The sequence below is a fragment of the Stegodyphus dumicola genome, chromosome 4, assembly GCF_044657685.1.
Source record: "Stegodyphus dumicola isolate Sdum_Otavi_A_Nest chromosome 4, ASM4465768v1".
In the NCBI taxonomy this organism is placed as follows: Eukaryota; Metazoa; Arthropoda; class Arachnida; order Araneae; family Eresidae; genus Stegodyphus; species Stegodyphus dumicola.
The window spans coordinates 242,886,442-242,903,532 of NC_140771.1; the positions used below are offsets into that span (position 1 = coordinate 242,886,442).

The following is a 17,091-nucleotide window of genomic DNA, read 5'->3' on the forward strand; positions in this document are numbered from 1 at the left end:
AATTGAAGCTAATTTTAATATTCATCAAAGGCAAGTATAGACAATCTTCATCAAATAATTCTTGAAGAATGCAAGCAAATTCAGGTGGTTGCACATATTTTTTTTGCCATGAAAACCAATACAAAATTTACAGAGCCAAATGTATTCAAATTAAAATAATACACAGCAATGAATAACACAAAATTACAAAATATTTGAGGAAAAAATATTTTCCGAATTTTCGCCCGCGACCGCACACGTGTCATAACTTTCCTCTACAAAAGAATCTGGTTTGCTACCTTATAATCTGAAGGCAGAAATTATTTTCTTTGTTATTACGAATTATTTTAGTGGAGTTCAGAATTTCTGCTCTTACAACCAATGGAACCTTGTTTTGAAAAACAAACTTTAGATAAAAAGCTTACTATTTTTTAAGGTTTTAGAATTTACAGATGCACATTACAACAAAGTTAATTTAAAAATTACTAAGTGAAATATCAGTTTCCTGAATTATCTTTTAAGATAAAAATTTGTGAAAAAAGAAAACTAAGAGGCTAATCATACAGCCATCAATTCTAAAGCTTGGTGGTAGCCTGCTTGATATTTTGTATTACAAACATAGGCATCACATTTAAATACAGAGGAATATTTCACAGAATACAATAACATAAGAAATAAAAAAACTAAAACTAATATATGAAATTAAAATTAATAACCATTAACAACTCCTATTATTGGCACTGGTATTTTTCTGAGTCCGACCATTAATTCAGAGCATTTTGCAAATATATCTTCCCTAGTTTTTTGGTCAGCATCGGTCTAAAGAAAAAATAAATAAATCAATTATTATTCAACAATATTAAACAACAAAAAACATTTCAAATGAGCTTAAAAGTGAAAATGAAGTTAAAATAAATTATTCAGCATCAATAATTTAAAGTTGAATCTTTAGTATTTTTCGCAACACTGAAAACTGACAAATTTTTCATTCAAAAGTCAAAGGAAAAATTCCTATGACCTTATTTCAGAGATACAAGAGAAATTGTGTGGTCAATTAGAGCTAGAACTGTAAGAAAGAGATTTGTAGAAGTTGATTAGAAAGGCTGCAAAGCTGCACACCAGTCATGGTCCTTAGGAAAAAATTAAAGTACTGAGATTAAAACGGGGTTTATCACTCAAATACTTTAAAGAGGAAGAAATGACGAATCAAAGTTTCCCGGTTTCTGAGTAGGCTTTGTTTTGCTTCTGTATTGCACAAAAATTAGTAATTTTTAACACACATTAATTGGACAGATGATCAGTGGTCACAAGTTATATGGAGTGAAACTAAGATATCGTTATTCGGTAGTGATGGGTGAAAATATGTAAGACGTAGAATAGGAGAAGAGCTACATCCTGACTGCATTCAAGCAACTGTGAAGAACCCAGTTAGTGTTATGATTTGGTCATGCATGTCAGCAGATGGTATTGGTCGCCTTCATGTCATCGATGGGACACTGAATGCCAGAAAATACATTGACACTAGAACCAAAACTTCTACCTTCCATCAGAGATCTCTTTCCCAACAATGCTTCGTTTATTTTTCAGCAGGATTCTGCTCCTTGCCACATGGCCAAAATATCGAAAGAGTGGTTTCATACAAAGAGCATTAAATTGTTGTTATGGCCAGGAAACAGTCCTGACCTCAATCCTATCGAAAATTTGTGGCACCGTTTGAAAATTCTTGTCCGAATGAGGCGCCCATCCAATAAAAGGGAACTAATTGAGGCTATAATTGTTTCCTGGCATCATGTAATAACAAAAGAAGAGCTTAAAACTCTTGTCAGCTCAATGAAACATCGATGTGTAGCTGTAATCAAAAATAAAGGGTACCCTACTAAGTACTGATAACTCACTGCAGTCATCACTATCTAATGTATATCGATACCTATTATCGTTTAACTTTTTTGTATTGCAAATAATTGAATTTTGTGTTTTGTATTGAATTCAGTAATAAATTCTCTTTTAAATGCTATATACAAGTTTTCATTTTGTGAATCATAACGTTTTCTATAAGCATACAAAGTTCAAAAACATAAAAATTTCCAAAAGTGTCCACAATTTTGGCCTCCACTGCATAGCAGACAATGCCCTATGAAAAATATGCATTACTGAAAGTCACATAAATGAGCAAAAATACATTAATATTCTTGATGTGAGTCTAGAATCATACTTTTGGAAATCATTCGGTGACACAAACATAGATGGCATCAAGTTCAGCAGGGTAATTTCACCATGCCACAAACTGGTGATTTTAGTGCAGTGGGTTTTTCCAAATTATGTTTACAGTCAAAAGTCGTTAATTCGGACCTCAAAGCTAAAAACTTTCTGCGCATGCGCTGCGTTGGCACATGCGCACAGGCGTGTTACGCGGGCGCATAAGACCTCGACTACTGCGCATATGCGTGTGCGCAAGTGCAGAATACGTTTTCGCCTGCGCGTTTAATGTATAACGGACGGTGTAAGCTAAAATGATCTAATTATCTATTTCAGTTAATGTTAATGATTGCGTTGTTCCTTAATCTTCGAATTGGATCCCGCTTATTATTTTTTGCAGACTGTAAGAGCACTTTTATAAAAGTAAACTCGAACTTTCGATTATGTCAAATAGAATTTCCGATGCTGGAACTTCCAAAGGATCTACAAAACGAAAGTATGTTCGATGTCCAACAAACAAAAAGTGGAATTGCTGCAAAAAATGGATAAAGACATCAAGAATGTGACAGAGAGGTTAGTGAAAACGAAAAAATTTCGATTGACAAGTTAGTCGGTATTCTCGGCACGGCAATTAACGGGACTTGAACAGCGGAACTTTGTAACTGAACAAGAAATTATGTCTGTTTATAGAATTAAAGAGAAAGTATTATCACATAAAACGAAGCAACTTAAACAACTTGCATTGAAAGAAATGTTTAATAAAGTAAACAAATAAATATTAAGCTTTTTTTTTTTGTAAATTTTGATACCCTTTAGATCATAATTGTTCTTTATTGCATAAATTACGGTTTCATATTTTTAATTTTAGAATTTCTGCATGCCATCTTACGAGATTTAAACTGATGATCTGTAATCCGGAAAAATCGATAATCCGGAATCGCCGAATTCCCGACGAGTCCGGATTAACGACTTTTGACTGTATATTTTAGCCTGGCTACCACAGCCCATAGCAGCATTCTAATTTTTGATTACTGATGTGCAACTTTTTTTACTATAAGAAAAGACTGTGTGGCTTTTGTTTTTCATTCTTAAACATATTCTTATTTTTCATATTTAAGCTAATTCTATTTTTTAATCATTCATTATTTTCAAAAACATACAATTTTAAAAACTGATTTATTAATTATAAAAATTCATACATTAATATACGTAAACATAAGAAAATTATTTACTAAAATAAAGCTTAACTCTAATAATACCAATGATAGTGATGTTAAGATTGAGCAAAATAAAATAAATAAATAAATAATAATAAAATAAATCTGAAAACTTTCAGATTTTATATTACGCCCAAAAGAGAGTTTTTTTTAATGCCTTGTGTGCTACCTTTATTTATTAAATGTCATGTTTTCACACTTAAACCATAAATTTAGCAACATTTCAGCATTCAATTCAGCAACAATATTACAAAATATTTAAAAACAGCACATCTTTAGAATTTCTGATACACAGTCTCAGGCAATGGAGATAAAAGTTTCCGCCTCCCCCGGGAGTGTTGCCATTATTAACTTTGAATTTGTTGAGCTTGTAAATAAATAAAAAAAAAATTGTTAAAGTTTTATAAAATATGAAATAGATAATAAAACAAATTCCAAATTTGAGCTTTAAAATGTCCATATTCTAGTGAAAGACTACATTATCCAAAATTTGATGTGTCTTGGTACCATTGATTTTTCACAACGCGAGAAACATGCATACTTTCACGCAGATTCTTCATTATTTAATTTCTTTAAATATAATACAGGACTCTAATAAAGTGAAACACCATTTTAAAGTGGACTATGTAAAATGTCAAAATGAAATTAATAGCTCTTCTGGGCAAATTTCCCCTTTGGGCTAATAAATGCCTAAATATATAAAATAAATAAACGCTATATTTTCCTAAGAACAGAAGGTGCTTGTATATTTTTAGAACGATTTTAAGATCATACAATTAATACTCAAAATGCAAAAAGTATTGTTTTAAATGTTCTATCTGATGGTCTTTTTCCTGACTACAATTTCCACGATAGAAGAGCTTTTCATAAAACTTCAAAAAATAAGAATATTTTTAGGAAGCCTTATTCTTATTATTGTTATTTTATTGCATGTAATTGTTCCACTCAACTGCAGAACTTTCATGCATATTAAGCTGTTTATTACATCATTTCATGGACATCAACTCTTATGCCCAAGAATACATAAATCTAATAGCAGTGACGAAATGATATTCTGGAACCTTAAAACAAATTCTCAACATGGAAGCCCTTCTTTTTGCAATTTTTAACATTGCACCTCTAAATGTTTTCTTCATTAGCATAAAGTCTCATGTTGTAGCCATTTTCGCACACTCATTTGTCAGGTCAAAGATATCTTTCTTAAAAAAACTATATGGCATCCACCTCATTACTTGGTAAATTAAAGATTGTTAATATCATATTCACAAAAAAGAGCAATGAATATATGTTTTTAACAAGCAATGCAAGTTCGAAAATATCATCCAAAATGAATAATGCAAGAACATGGGGAGACAGCAGAAATGCAACATGCTGCTAATATCCAATTATGTGGTGAGGTATAAAAAACATGCAGCCAGATTTTGGTTAGATACCTTGGTTGATTGTTGATTCAATCTCGAAGGAGATAATAAAGAAGTACTTTTTATGTTATATATTTACTGGTAAATGTTACTCCAGGTTAATTTTATATAAAATTTAAAGATATACATGAGTTGTACATCACACACACATATATATATTAAATGACATTCTTGTATTAATTATCTACTAACATATGGAAATTTTAAAAGCTTCTTTGCTCAAGTGTAACAGAAAATTTAAACTTAAAGAAAAATGTTTTAACGATTCCTCTACTAAAAGTAATGACAGAAGGATAATGCTTATGAAAGTAATATATTTCAAGCTCTAATAGTTTTACCACTTTTTGATTATCCACAGAAACCCACTGAAATGTTTTGGAAAAGTAGTTATACAGTCAAAAGTCTTTAATCCGGATGTCCATAAAACGGAATGATCTATAATCCGAACCTCAAAGCTACAAACTTTCTGCGCATGCGCATAATATGTTTATGCATGAGCGTTTAATGTATAACGGACGGTATAAGCTAGGCTAAAATAATCTAATTATCTATTTCAATTAATGTTGCAGATTGCGTTGTTCCTTAATTTTCTAATTGGATCTGAGCTGCCAAAGCATCTACAAAGCGAAAGCATGTTTCGATGTACTGCTTCCGATAGTGAAGAAAGTGACAGAGAGATTATTGAAAACAAAATAATTTTGATTGACAAATTAGTCGGTATTCTCGACACAGCAATTATAGGAGTTGAACAGTGGATCTTTGTAACAGAACAAGAAATTATGTCTATGTATAGAATTAAAGAGAAAGTATTAGCACATAAAACAAAGCAACTTAAACAACTTACATTCAAAGAAATGTTTAATAAAGTAAACAAATAAATATTAACTTTTTTTTTTTTTTTTTTTTTTTTTTTTGTAAATTTTGATACTCTTTAGATCATAATTGCTCTTTAGTTCCTAAATTAAGGTTTCATATTTTTTATTTTATAATTTCTGCATGCCATCTTGCCAGATTTAAACTGATGATCTATAATCCGGAAAAACCGATAATCCGGAATCACCGGTCCCGATGAGTCCGGATTAAAGACTTTTGACTGTATTAATGATGCAACACACCATGTCACAAAAAATACTTATGAACCACAATGTTGCTTAAAAGTATTTTTGTGGCAACTCAGATATGCATACAACACATGTGTGTTTAAGTTCATGCGGATTTGCACTATTGAAATTCAATAGTCATTTTTATGATTAGTTTTGTTTTTGTGTACATTTGTTTTAGTCATAATGAATCATAAAAAGGCTTTAAAGTTTATTGCCAGATGAAAAAGAAAGTGCTGCATTTCTTCATAAATATGGCATTTGCAAATTTGCATTCTATTAAAGTACTACTTCTTAAACAGCTGAATTTTATGGAAATGTAATGAGAAACATTGCAAGCAAAGTGTTAGAATGTGGGTTGGGAAGTAGTTTAAAGACAGCCATACATCCTTTGTAACAGCTGTTCACTTTATTTATTGTCTTATGAAAGAATGAAATCCTGTGAAGAACTGGGATTATCTCCAAATGCAGCTATCATTCACCTTTGAGAAAGGATATGTGCCTTCTATTGCGCGGGGGGGGATATGCAAAAATTTTAAAGTTTTCAGATTTTATATTATGCTTAAAAGAGCCTTTTTTTTTTTTTTTTTAGTTTTTTGTGTTACCTTTATTTATTAAATATCATGTTTTTCTTCACACCCAAACCATAAAATTCAGTTCAACAGCAATATCACTAAATAATTTTTAAATGAGCATATCTTTAGAATTTCCGATACACAGTTTTGCATGCTGGAGATAATATTTTTTTTTTCCCCGTACAGTGTTGCCATTGCTCACTTTTAAATCATTAAGTTTGTTAATCAAAAATTCATTAAAGGTTTTACAAAATATAAAATGGATAGTAAAACAAATTCCATAATTTGGACTCTTCCAGATGCGCGTATTAAGGTGGAAACGTACGTTATTCAAAATTTGATGTCTCTTGGTACCATTTTTTTATCACAGTGCCAGAAATATACATATATTTATGTAGATTCTTCATTATTTGATTTCTTTAAATATAATGCAGGACTCTAATATTTGGTGGCAACAATTTGAAAAGTGAACCTACATTTATAGTAAATCAACGCAAAACGCCAAAATGAAATTAACAGTCGTCCTGGGTAAATTGCCCCTTTGGACTAAAAAAAATATTAAAAAACCAGCAGCACTGGATGCATCATTGAAATAGTTATAGAAATACCAAAACAAGCATCTATCTCTAAAGTTTCCAACAAGTTCGTGACTTTTTGATGAGGGTGCATATAATCAGAAGGTATCAGATTCCTTAATTTCTAGTACAGTCAAAAGTCATTAATCCGGACTCGTCGGGACTTCGGCGACTCCGGATTATAGATCATCAGTTTAAATCTCGTAATATGGTATGCAGAAATTCTAAAATTAAAAATATGAAACCGTAATTTATGAAATAAAGAACAATTATGATCTAAAAGGTATCAAAATTTACCCAAAAAAAAAGCTTAATATTTATTTGTTTACTTTATTAAACATTTCTTTCAATGCAAGTTGTTTAAGTTGCTTTGTTTTATGTGATAATACTTTCTCTTTAATTCTATAAACAGACATAATTTCTTGTTCAGTTACAAAGTTCCGCTGTTCAAGTCCCGTTAATTGCCGTGCCGAGAATACCGACTAACTTGTCAATCGAAATTTTTTTCGTTTTCACTAACCTCTCTGTCACATTCTTCATGTCTTTATCCATTTTTTGCAGCAATTCCACTTTTTGTTTGTTGGACATCGAAACATACTTTCGTTTTGTAGATCCTTTGGAAGTTCCAGCATCGGAAATTCTATTTGACATAATCGAAAGTTCAAGTTTACTTTTATAAAAGTGTTCTTACAGTCTGCAAAAAATAATAAGCGGGATCCAATTCGAAGATTAAGGAACAACGCAATCATTAACATTAACTGAAATAGATAATTAGATAATTTTAGCTTACACCGTCCGTTATACATGAAACGCGCAGGCAAAAACGTATTCTGCACTTGCGCACACGCATATGTGCAGTAGTCAAAGTCTTATGCGCATGCGTAAAACGACTGTGCGCATGTGCCAACGCGGCGCATGCGCAGAAAGTTTTTAGCTTTGAGGTCCGGATTATGGGTGTCCGAATTAACGACTTTTGACTGTACTAACTTTCAGCAAATTTCTACAACTAATAACTTTGTATTGAATTAGTACATATAATACTTGAACTAAACAGTTAATTACAAAAAAGTAAATTAGTTTTCATAAATATGCAAATAAAACATATTGCATTTCATTACAAACAAAACATAACAAAGTACACAGGGGCTATCTGCCTGAAGAAAGGGATGCCTTTATGGAGGATTGGTTCATACTTGCATTATGCATGGAGAAAAAATGCCAAGCAGTGAGCCTGTTTGCCAGGTTTTATAATCTGGTTTAGTTTCAGTGTCCAGCATACTTATAAATTAAAAAAAGCTACAGGTAGCAAAAAAGGTTACAAAAAAGCTAATAGGTAAACCCAGTTATAATTAAAGGAATTAGGCAAAGGTTTTTATGGTTGTTTAATTTGTGGCCTTCATGGTGGACTTTTTCAGGGAAACTGGTTTATATTCATATTGTAAAAGAAGAAAACGACAAAAATGCCAATGCAATTACCTCATTGGCTGGTATTTGAACATTCATCGATCTAACAGTATTTAATGGTCTTGTCCACTTGGTCATCAATAGAAATTTGTAGTTTGAAGGCAAAAAGTAAAGGAAACTATGATGCCTGAGTTTAAATTTGTAAAACTACGAAAAAGTACTTATGCAATTTGCAATGTTGTGCAGTTAAATATGCATAAAACTAAATTGGACAGATGGCAACTTGAATTTAAAATTAAGTAAAATTCAACCTTACACAAAATGATTATAAAAATATTATTTTTAGAAAAATCCAATAAACTCTCTATCAAAAAAAAAAAAAAAAAAAAAAAAAAAAAAAAATTTTGTGCCACTTTGAACAATTATTAATTTTCACGATGGTGAAAATTATTCATTCAAATTAGGTTAGGTTAGGTTATTTGAATAGGTAAAGCACACAAGAGGTGCCCGTTTTCACTAAGGGCTTTATATGGAAAACTGGCTTGTGTTCATGTTATACGCGAAGAAAGCCATAAAAACACTCATGCAGTTCACCCACTTACTAGCATTTAAACCTCAGAACTACAGTGCTCAGTAGTCATAACCATTCAGCTACTAATGGGCACTAATTCAGAATAAAACCTTTAAATTGTGAAAATTAAAAACAGGTTCAAGAAATGAATGTCTGTGAAAGAAGGAAAATAAAACAGCATTTGCATCTTAATGTTACATGATTTAGACATGGACTTAGACATGAGTAATAAAGCTGAACGTAAATCAAAATATTTATGGCTCTTTATAAGAATACAGTATACGTCCATAATCCGGAATGATCTATAATCCGGACCTCAAAGCTACAAACTTTCTGCGCATGTGTAAACGCATAATGCATTTATGCATGTGCATAATACCTTTACGCATGCACATAATACGTTTACGCATGCGTGTTTAATGCATAATGAATGATATAAGCTAGGCTAAAATTATCTAATTATCTATTTCAGTTAATATTGCAGATTGCGTTGTTCCTTAATCTTCTAATTGGATTGGGTTTATTATTTTTTGCAGACTGTTAGAGCAATTTATAAAAAGTAAGCTTGAACTTTCGATTATGTCAAGAGTTTCCGATTCTGGAGCTGCCAAAGCATCTACAAAGTGAAAGCATGTTTTGATGTCCATCAAACAAAAAGTGGAGTTGCTGCAAAAAATGGATAAAGGCATGAAAAAAGTGACAGAGAGGTGATTTGTTTCTCTAACGATTCTGAAATCTGTTTATCAATTTTATGCTGCTCTGTGGAGGGGGAGGACATCATGGCACGCAATGAACTGGAAGTTGATCTGTCAGTACTATCCTCATTTTCAGGGCAGAAGTTTTTATTTTATTTGGCTTATAATTCCTTACTAAATGTAGTGTTTCATCTTGATGTACTCCGACATGATTTAAATCAATTTCCTCGTCATTATAAATATCATGAATACACATCAAATAGTTTTCTGGTTGCAATTTTCTAATTTTGCCTATGCGTAATGTATGCTTTATGCATATGCGCGTAAAAAGAAATGTTTAATAAAGTAAACAAATAAATATTAAGCTTTTTTTTTTTTTTTTTTTTTTGTAAATTTTGATACCCTTTGGATCATAATTGCTCTTTATTTCATAAATTACGGTTTCATATTTTTAATTGTATAATTTCTACATGCCATCTTACCAGATTTAAATTGATGATCTATAATCCGGGAAAACCCCTAATCCGGAATCGCTGAAGTCCCGACAAGTCTGGATTAAAGACTTTGTACTGTATTAAAATTTTGGATTATATTTTAAAATATGAAACATTGTACATTTAAAGCATTTTAAAATGAAACTGTTCTAATAGAAACAAAAGTACAGTCAAAAGTCGTTAATTCGGACACCCATAATCCGGACCTCAAAGCTAAAAACTTTCTGCGCATGCGCCGCGTTGGCACATGCGTTTTACGCGTGCGCGTAAGACTTTGACTACTGCGCATATGTGTGTGCGACAGTGCAGAATACGTTTTCGCTTGCGCGTTTAATGTATAACGGACGGTGTAAGCGAAAATTATCTAATTATCTATTTCAGTTAATGTTAATGATTGTGTTGTTCCTTAATCTTCGAATTGGATCCCTCTTATCATTTTTTGCAGACTGTAAGAGCAATTTTATAAAAGTAAACTTGAACTTTCGATTATGTCAAATAGAATTTCCGATGCTGGAACTTCCAAAGGATCTACAAAACGAAAGTATGTTTCGATGTCCATCAAACAAAAAGTTGAATTGCTGCAAAAAATGGATAAAGACATAAAGAATGCGACAGAGAGGTTAGTAAAAACGAAAAAATTTCAATTGACAAGTTAGTCGGTATTCTCGGCACAGCAATTAACGGGACTTGAACAGCGGAACTTTGTAACTGAACAAGAAATTATGTCTGTTTATAGAATTAAAGAGAAAGTATTATCACATAAAACGAAGCAACTTAAAAAACTTACATTGAAAGAAATGTTTAATAAAGTAAACAAATAAATATTAAGCTTTTTTTTTTTTTTTTCGTAAATTTTGATACCCTTTAGATCATAATTGTTCTTTATTTCATAAATTACGGTTTCATATTTTTAATTTTAGAATTTCTGCATGCCATCTTATGAGATTTAAACTGATGATCGATAATCCGGAATCGCCGAAGTCCCGACGAGTCCGGATTAACGACGTTTGACTGTATAAAAGATTAATACCATACTCTGGTATATTACATGGAGAATAATCGGATGAATTATTAAATTCTTAATGATTTCTAAAAAAGAAACATACTTAACAAATTAAAACTGAAATACATTTAAACAATCCCAGAATTTGATGAATGTTAAAAGCATCATAAAAAATAATTAACTGATATAAATACTTCTACACTGGGGGAAAAAAAACTATTTTACAAAAGACAATTTTTTATTATCTAAAAGATAACATTAAATCAAAACATTGAAACTGCAGCATTAAAAAAAGAGCTTACCAATTCTTTTAAATCATGGCCTGAAGAAAAAACTGGTCCATTACTTTCAAGCACAATGCATCGAAGGTTAATATCATCCACATTTTGAAAAATATCTTGCCTAAGTTTAGTGAGCATAGCAGAAGAAAGAGCATTCCTAAAATACAGCATCATATTAAAGTTTAAAAAGTGTGAAAAATAATAGATATCGATAAAAATATTACATGTATGCACCAGTTATTATACAGACATCATAAATCAAATATTTAAAAAATTGATATAAAATTGTATTAGTAGAAATGATTATCTCCAGAAAATAAACAGAATAAAAGAATAAATGGTAAAGTAATACTGAGTAATATATCTCAATATTCATACGTGGTTAACAATAAAACAGCAAAATTAAAAACATTTCAAATAAACTTATAATACATCGTATTGTATGCATTCTTTATCGTTAAATTTATTTCATGATTACAATGAATAAGAAATATTCTTTTGCAATCACAAAGTATTAAGACTACAGCAAAATATTATTTAATCTTTTAAAAGTTATTTTAAAATTCCTTAAATTTATAAGTAACTATCCTCAAGATTAACTCTGATTTTATTTCACTGAGCAAATTTGAAGTTCTTTAGCAAATTTTGCTAAGAGTGTCACATCATACGAAATAATCAGTAAGATTTTGAGCTGAATGGAAATTTATTTAATAATCTAAACATTCTTTCACTGAAAACTGTTTCTGGCCAAGGAAATTTTTAAAAATTTTTGCAAATGTGCTGCATCTTCTGTGAACCAATGTTGGAGAATCTCACTGGGTAGGGAAAATTCTCCTTCTATTAATTTCAAATGCTTTACATCAGCTTTAAAATTTGTTCACTAATTTTATTTTGTATGATCTTAACAATCAATTCCTTAAAATTATAACGTCTATTGATGTCCCAGTTGTTGAATAGCTGAAATGCGATATCTTTTTCAATTTGAATTTCCAGATATTGCTAACTGCAATGAAATTTTGGTTAGAGTAGACTGAAGGGTACCCCTTGTATTATTGCAAAGTTGTTGTTTCATTTATCACAAAATTGTTGTTTTATGTATAGTAACCTGAGTAGCTAAATGTTATGGAAACCCTATTATAACTTAAACGGTTGCCATGATTTTGAATTATGGGATGTTTTGTAAGGGTTTGCAGTGTGTGTTGGTTAGGAAATACATTGCTTGTTTTGCTGTTTAGATGGTAGATTGGCCGATTAATTTGAAGTTTCTGTACGATTTGGAATGAAAGGGTAAAAAAGCAATAATTGGCTGGCGTGTAAATGAAGGTTTAATTAGTAGCCATTTTCCGGACAGTCCGGTACTATGGAGGATATTTGTTACTCTTTGAATTTATGTGGCGACACCGATATACAGATTCGAGTTTAAATAAGTTTAGGAAGTTTTTGGATACTGTTAAGGAATTTTGTGTGACACAGACTGAAGAGGAAGAAATTTCTAAATAAGGTTAGTGGATATTTGGTTTGTGTAGTACAAATGAAAACGGGGCAAAAATAATGCCATACTTTTTAGGCTAGATTGGAATATACGGTGTTATTTAAAAGTAAAAATAAAGCAAAATTCTTTCTAGTGACTTCAAAATGTGTATACACGTCACTTAGATACAGCATTAATCTTAAGAATGTTGGCTGAATTTCATAGGGTATTATAATACATAAATAAATCATAGTATATATAATACATAAATAAATCATCATCCTTTTCATAGAGTATTATAATACATAAATAAATCACAGGAAGCAAACCTTTTCCGTGGATTATTCAATGTAATTCTTTTAACACCATTTTTCTCCTTTACTAACGTTAAGTCAGCTTGACTACAGTAAGCTCTATATATTCCTCTACATAATACCTAAAAAAGAAATATATTAAATGTTTCAATTTATCTGAAATCCGAATAATCTCAATAAGAAAAATTATACACACATAAACGTATAATCAGGAAAATAATATTAGACTGAAACTAGAATGTAACAATAAGCAAATAAATATTGTGTATTTGAAATACAAAAAAAGCGAAGATATATAAGTAAGTAAACAATCCCTAGGTATATTTTAACAAGGTACAGTTATTAACAGATGTAAAAACTGCACATAAGCTTAAACATTTATAAATTCAAATTCATTTTCTTCTGTTGCTATTGGCCTCGTAAAATGAAACTTTTTCAATTGATGTCAACGGCAAAAACGGGCAAGTTATTAATGTTTAATGTAATCATTATTTGTTTTTCACTTTCATTTTAAATAAATAATCATTGCCTTAGCATTGCGACTAAAAGCCATTTACACGGATCTGCTGTAATAAATATAGTATACGTAGAAGTATTTAGAAACTTATCGCGTATATTTCATCACCGAATGTTCCACCGCACATGTGCATTTGAAAACATAAACAAATTAGAGTTGAAATGTCTGGGATTCAAGTTTCATGAAAAAAGAAAGTTACAAAAAATTCCAAAATCTGGTCAAAGAAAAAAAAGTTAAAAACTAATATTATCAAAGAAAATCTACTTGAGAAAACTTACTATTTTAGCAAACATGCATCAGCTTCTTACGATTATATATTAATTATAGACTTGTTAAGAATCTCTAGAATTTAAAACTAGTAAGACTTTTACAAACGAACGAACAATATTTCTGCAGTGATACACATTTTTTTCCCGAACAGTTTTGAAATTTACTATGCATAAATTTTGTACGCAGACTTTGCTCTTTTCTAATATATTTTTATTATTTTTTACTACTCCTTACTTGTTGCAAAACAAATATCATTAAAATATTCGGAAAGATAAAAGGATATTTTTTCAAAAAGTATTAACCTATAGCTCACATTATAATTCGGGCAATAGAAAGATTTGCTGAGATGTTTTGGAAAATGATATTTCTTGCCATAAAGTTTTGGTTTTAAATGAAAATACGTCATAAGAATGGAATACATTCGCAAGAGAAGAAGAGGAAGAATGACCTTGCTTGTTTGCATTAGCTGTACATAAGTCACGTGATCTCTGAGGTCATCTGTATTGTTTGTTTACAAAATGTATACATAAGTCACGTGACCATAGCAGAATATATTAAGCGGTTTCATATCTCATATGAATATGGCAAAAAAAAAAAAAAAAAAAAAAAAAGATTTTCTTCATTCCCTGAGAACAAACCGAAAAATTCATGGAATACTTCAAAGGAAAATTAAAACAATAATAAAACAGAAGACACAAACTCAAACCCACTTGGCTTTTTAACTGGATAAAAATCCAATTCACTCAAGTTAAAGAATTCTTCCAGAAATGTAAAACAGCAAAAACAATATTTGACAAACTAGAGTTCGGTATGGCGGCCTTCGAATATTTCTCAAATCTATAAATTGTTTTTTATAGATTTAAGAAATATTCGAATAATATAAAATCTATAAATTCGAATTTTAATCAAACTCATAGTCAAATAAATTTTATCTCAGCTACAAATAGCTTCTTAAAGATTTGTTACTATAATGTAAACGGCATCAGATACCAACAAGTAGAAATTTCAAATTTTCTTACTAGACTTAACATTGATGTTATGCTAGTAAATGAAACTCATCTCCGCTCTTGCGACAAATTTAAAATACAAGGCTACCGCATCTACAGAAAAGACAGACATAATAGAGGAGGAGGAAATGTAATTCCCATTAAAAACCATATCAAAACAGCCAAATATGATTTAAACTCTACTTGTACTATAGAAAATGCTGCAGTACTTATCTATAGTGGTTTTAGAGAAAATTTTTTTTATCTCCATCTACAACCCCCCTCAAGCACTCTTGATCTCAATAATCTGAAACTACTTACTGAAAATAACTACCCCACCTTAATAGCAGGTGATTTAAATGCTAAACATTCCTCTTGGAACTGTAGAGTCACAAACAGAAATGGAGAAAATTTAAACAACTTCATCCACAATAGTAACATCAATCTCATTGCTCCCAATCACCCAACGCACAACGGATTCGGAGATATTTTAGATATAGTTTTGATGAAAATCCTTCCTAAGATTCCTAATCTTGATGTTCTCCCAGAACTTTCGTCTGACCATCTCCCTATAGTCTTCAACTTCTATGGATTTTATCCCCTTCTCCCTAAAGTTCATACAAAAGTTAATTGGTTTATGGTTACCGAACAGTTAAATTCTGTAAGTAGCAGAGCCACATTTCGTTATGACTGCGATATTGAGCTGGAAATCACCAGATTAAACTCCAAAATTCAAAACGCTATCAATACTGCTATCTATACAATCAAGAATAAAAATCCCTATGGCATCCCAGAATAAATTAAATCCCTTATACAAGAAAGAAAGAGACTTAGAAAAAGATGGCATATCCTACTGAAAAACGTCATATTCATTATTTGAACAGCAAAATAAAAGAAGACATCGCCACCATCGATCAAATTCATGGGATAATTTCCTAGAAAACATGGATCTTTACCCAAATTCTGTTTGGAAAGTACCTAAATCACTCAGAAATGTTTAACACAATCAAATTCACCCTCTGTATCACATGGGCAAATTTCACCACTCCGAAGACTCCATGCTGAAATTCATACAAAAGAATTAGAAAATATTTTTAAACAACATGAAAATAATAATTCTGATCACGAAAAAGATATTAATTACTCTGTCAATAGCATCCTCAACAGTCCCAGCATTAATATTTTACGCCTGCATCTCCAAACGAAGTCCAGAAAATTATTAAAAAATTAAAGAAGCGCAAAGCTTAATGGATATGACATGATTTCTAATGAAGCCTTGCAAGCTTTACCTAGAAGATGCATAGTCTTAATTACAAATATTTTTAATGCTTGTATTAGACTCAGCTACTTTCCATCGCAGTGGAAACACTCGATCATTGTTACCATCCCGAAACTAGGAAGAGATCCAAAGCTAGCAAAAATTACAGACCCATCAGTCTTCTGCTAGCGCTTGGAAAAGTCTTCGAGCGAGTACCTAGGGCTCGGCTCACCAATCATCTAGAACGCCTTAATCTAATAGACAAGCATCAATTTGGATTCCGCAAAGGCCACAGTACCACACATCAAATACTAAATTTAGTTGAATTTATTGCCCAAGAATTTACAAAAAAAAAAAAAATAAATAAAAAAAAAATAAAAAAAAAAAAAAAAAAAAACGGAGTAGCGGCATGCTCCCTCTATTTCGAAAAAGCTTTCGATCGAGTGTGGTGGCTTACTTCATAAGCTATCTAACTTCCTTTTACCAAACAGTTTTATCAAGCTTATGCATTCTTATTTTAAACATCGTACTTTTCAAGTGCGCTGTGGTGAAGCAATCTCTTCAAAAAAAGTGATTTACAGTGGAGTAGCTCAGGGCAGTGTTTTAAGATCGAAGCTTTTTACAATATTCATAAATGATATGCCTCTACGTTTTCATTCTAATATACTCAAATATGCCGACGGCACAGTCATCCACACCAGTTCACGAAGTCCAAATAATGCTTTAGAGAAACTTCAGCTCCAAGTCAACATTATTAACAAATT

The 17,091-nt window shown here is 31.0% G+C and overlaps 1 protein-coding gene across 6 annotated transcripts in view; it reads right to left on the reverse strand.

Moving 5' to 3' along the window:
- LOC118203257 (enoyl-CoA hydratase domain-containing protein 3, mitochondrial) overlaps positions 1-14,519 on the reverse strand; it is a 54,152-nt gene extending 39,633 nt beyond the window's left edge. For 3 of the 6 annotated variants that reach the window (XM_085816151.1, XM_085816150.1, XM_085816149.1), the window contains exons 1-4: positions 14,397-14,519; positions 13,312-13,418; positions 11,533-11,668; positions 696-798 (exon numbers count right to left, since the gene is read on the reverse strand). In XM_085816151.1, coding sequence (XP_085672277.1) covers positions 696-798; positions 11,533-11,668; positions 13,312-13,418; positions 14,397-14,504 — 454 coding nt within the window. In that variant the 5' untranslated portion in view covers positions 14,505-14,519. Of the gene's footprint in view, positions 1-695; positions 799-11,532; positions 11,669-13,311; positions 13,419-13,825; positions 13,982-14,091; positions 14,203-14,396 lie in introns of those variants that run through there. The other 3 variants (XM_035375527.2, XM_035375524.2, XM_035375528.2) reach the window with 3 other exon arrangements.
- Positions 14,520-17,091: the final 2,572 nt, after the last annotated feature.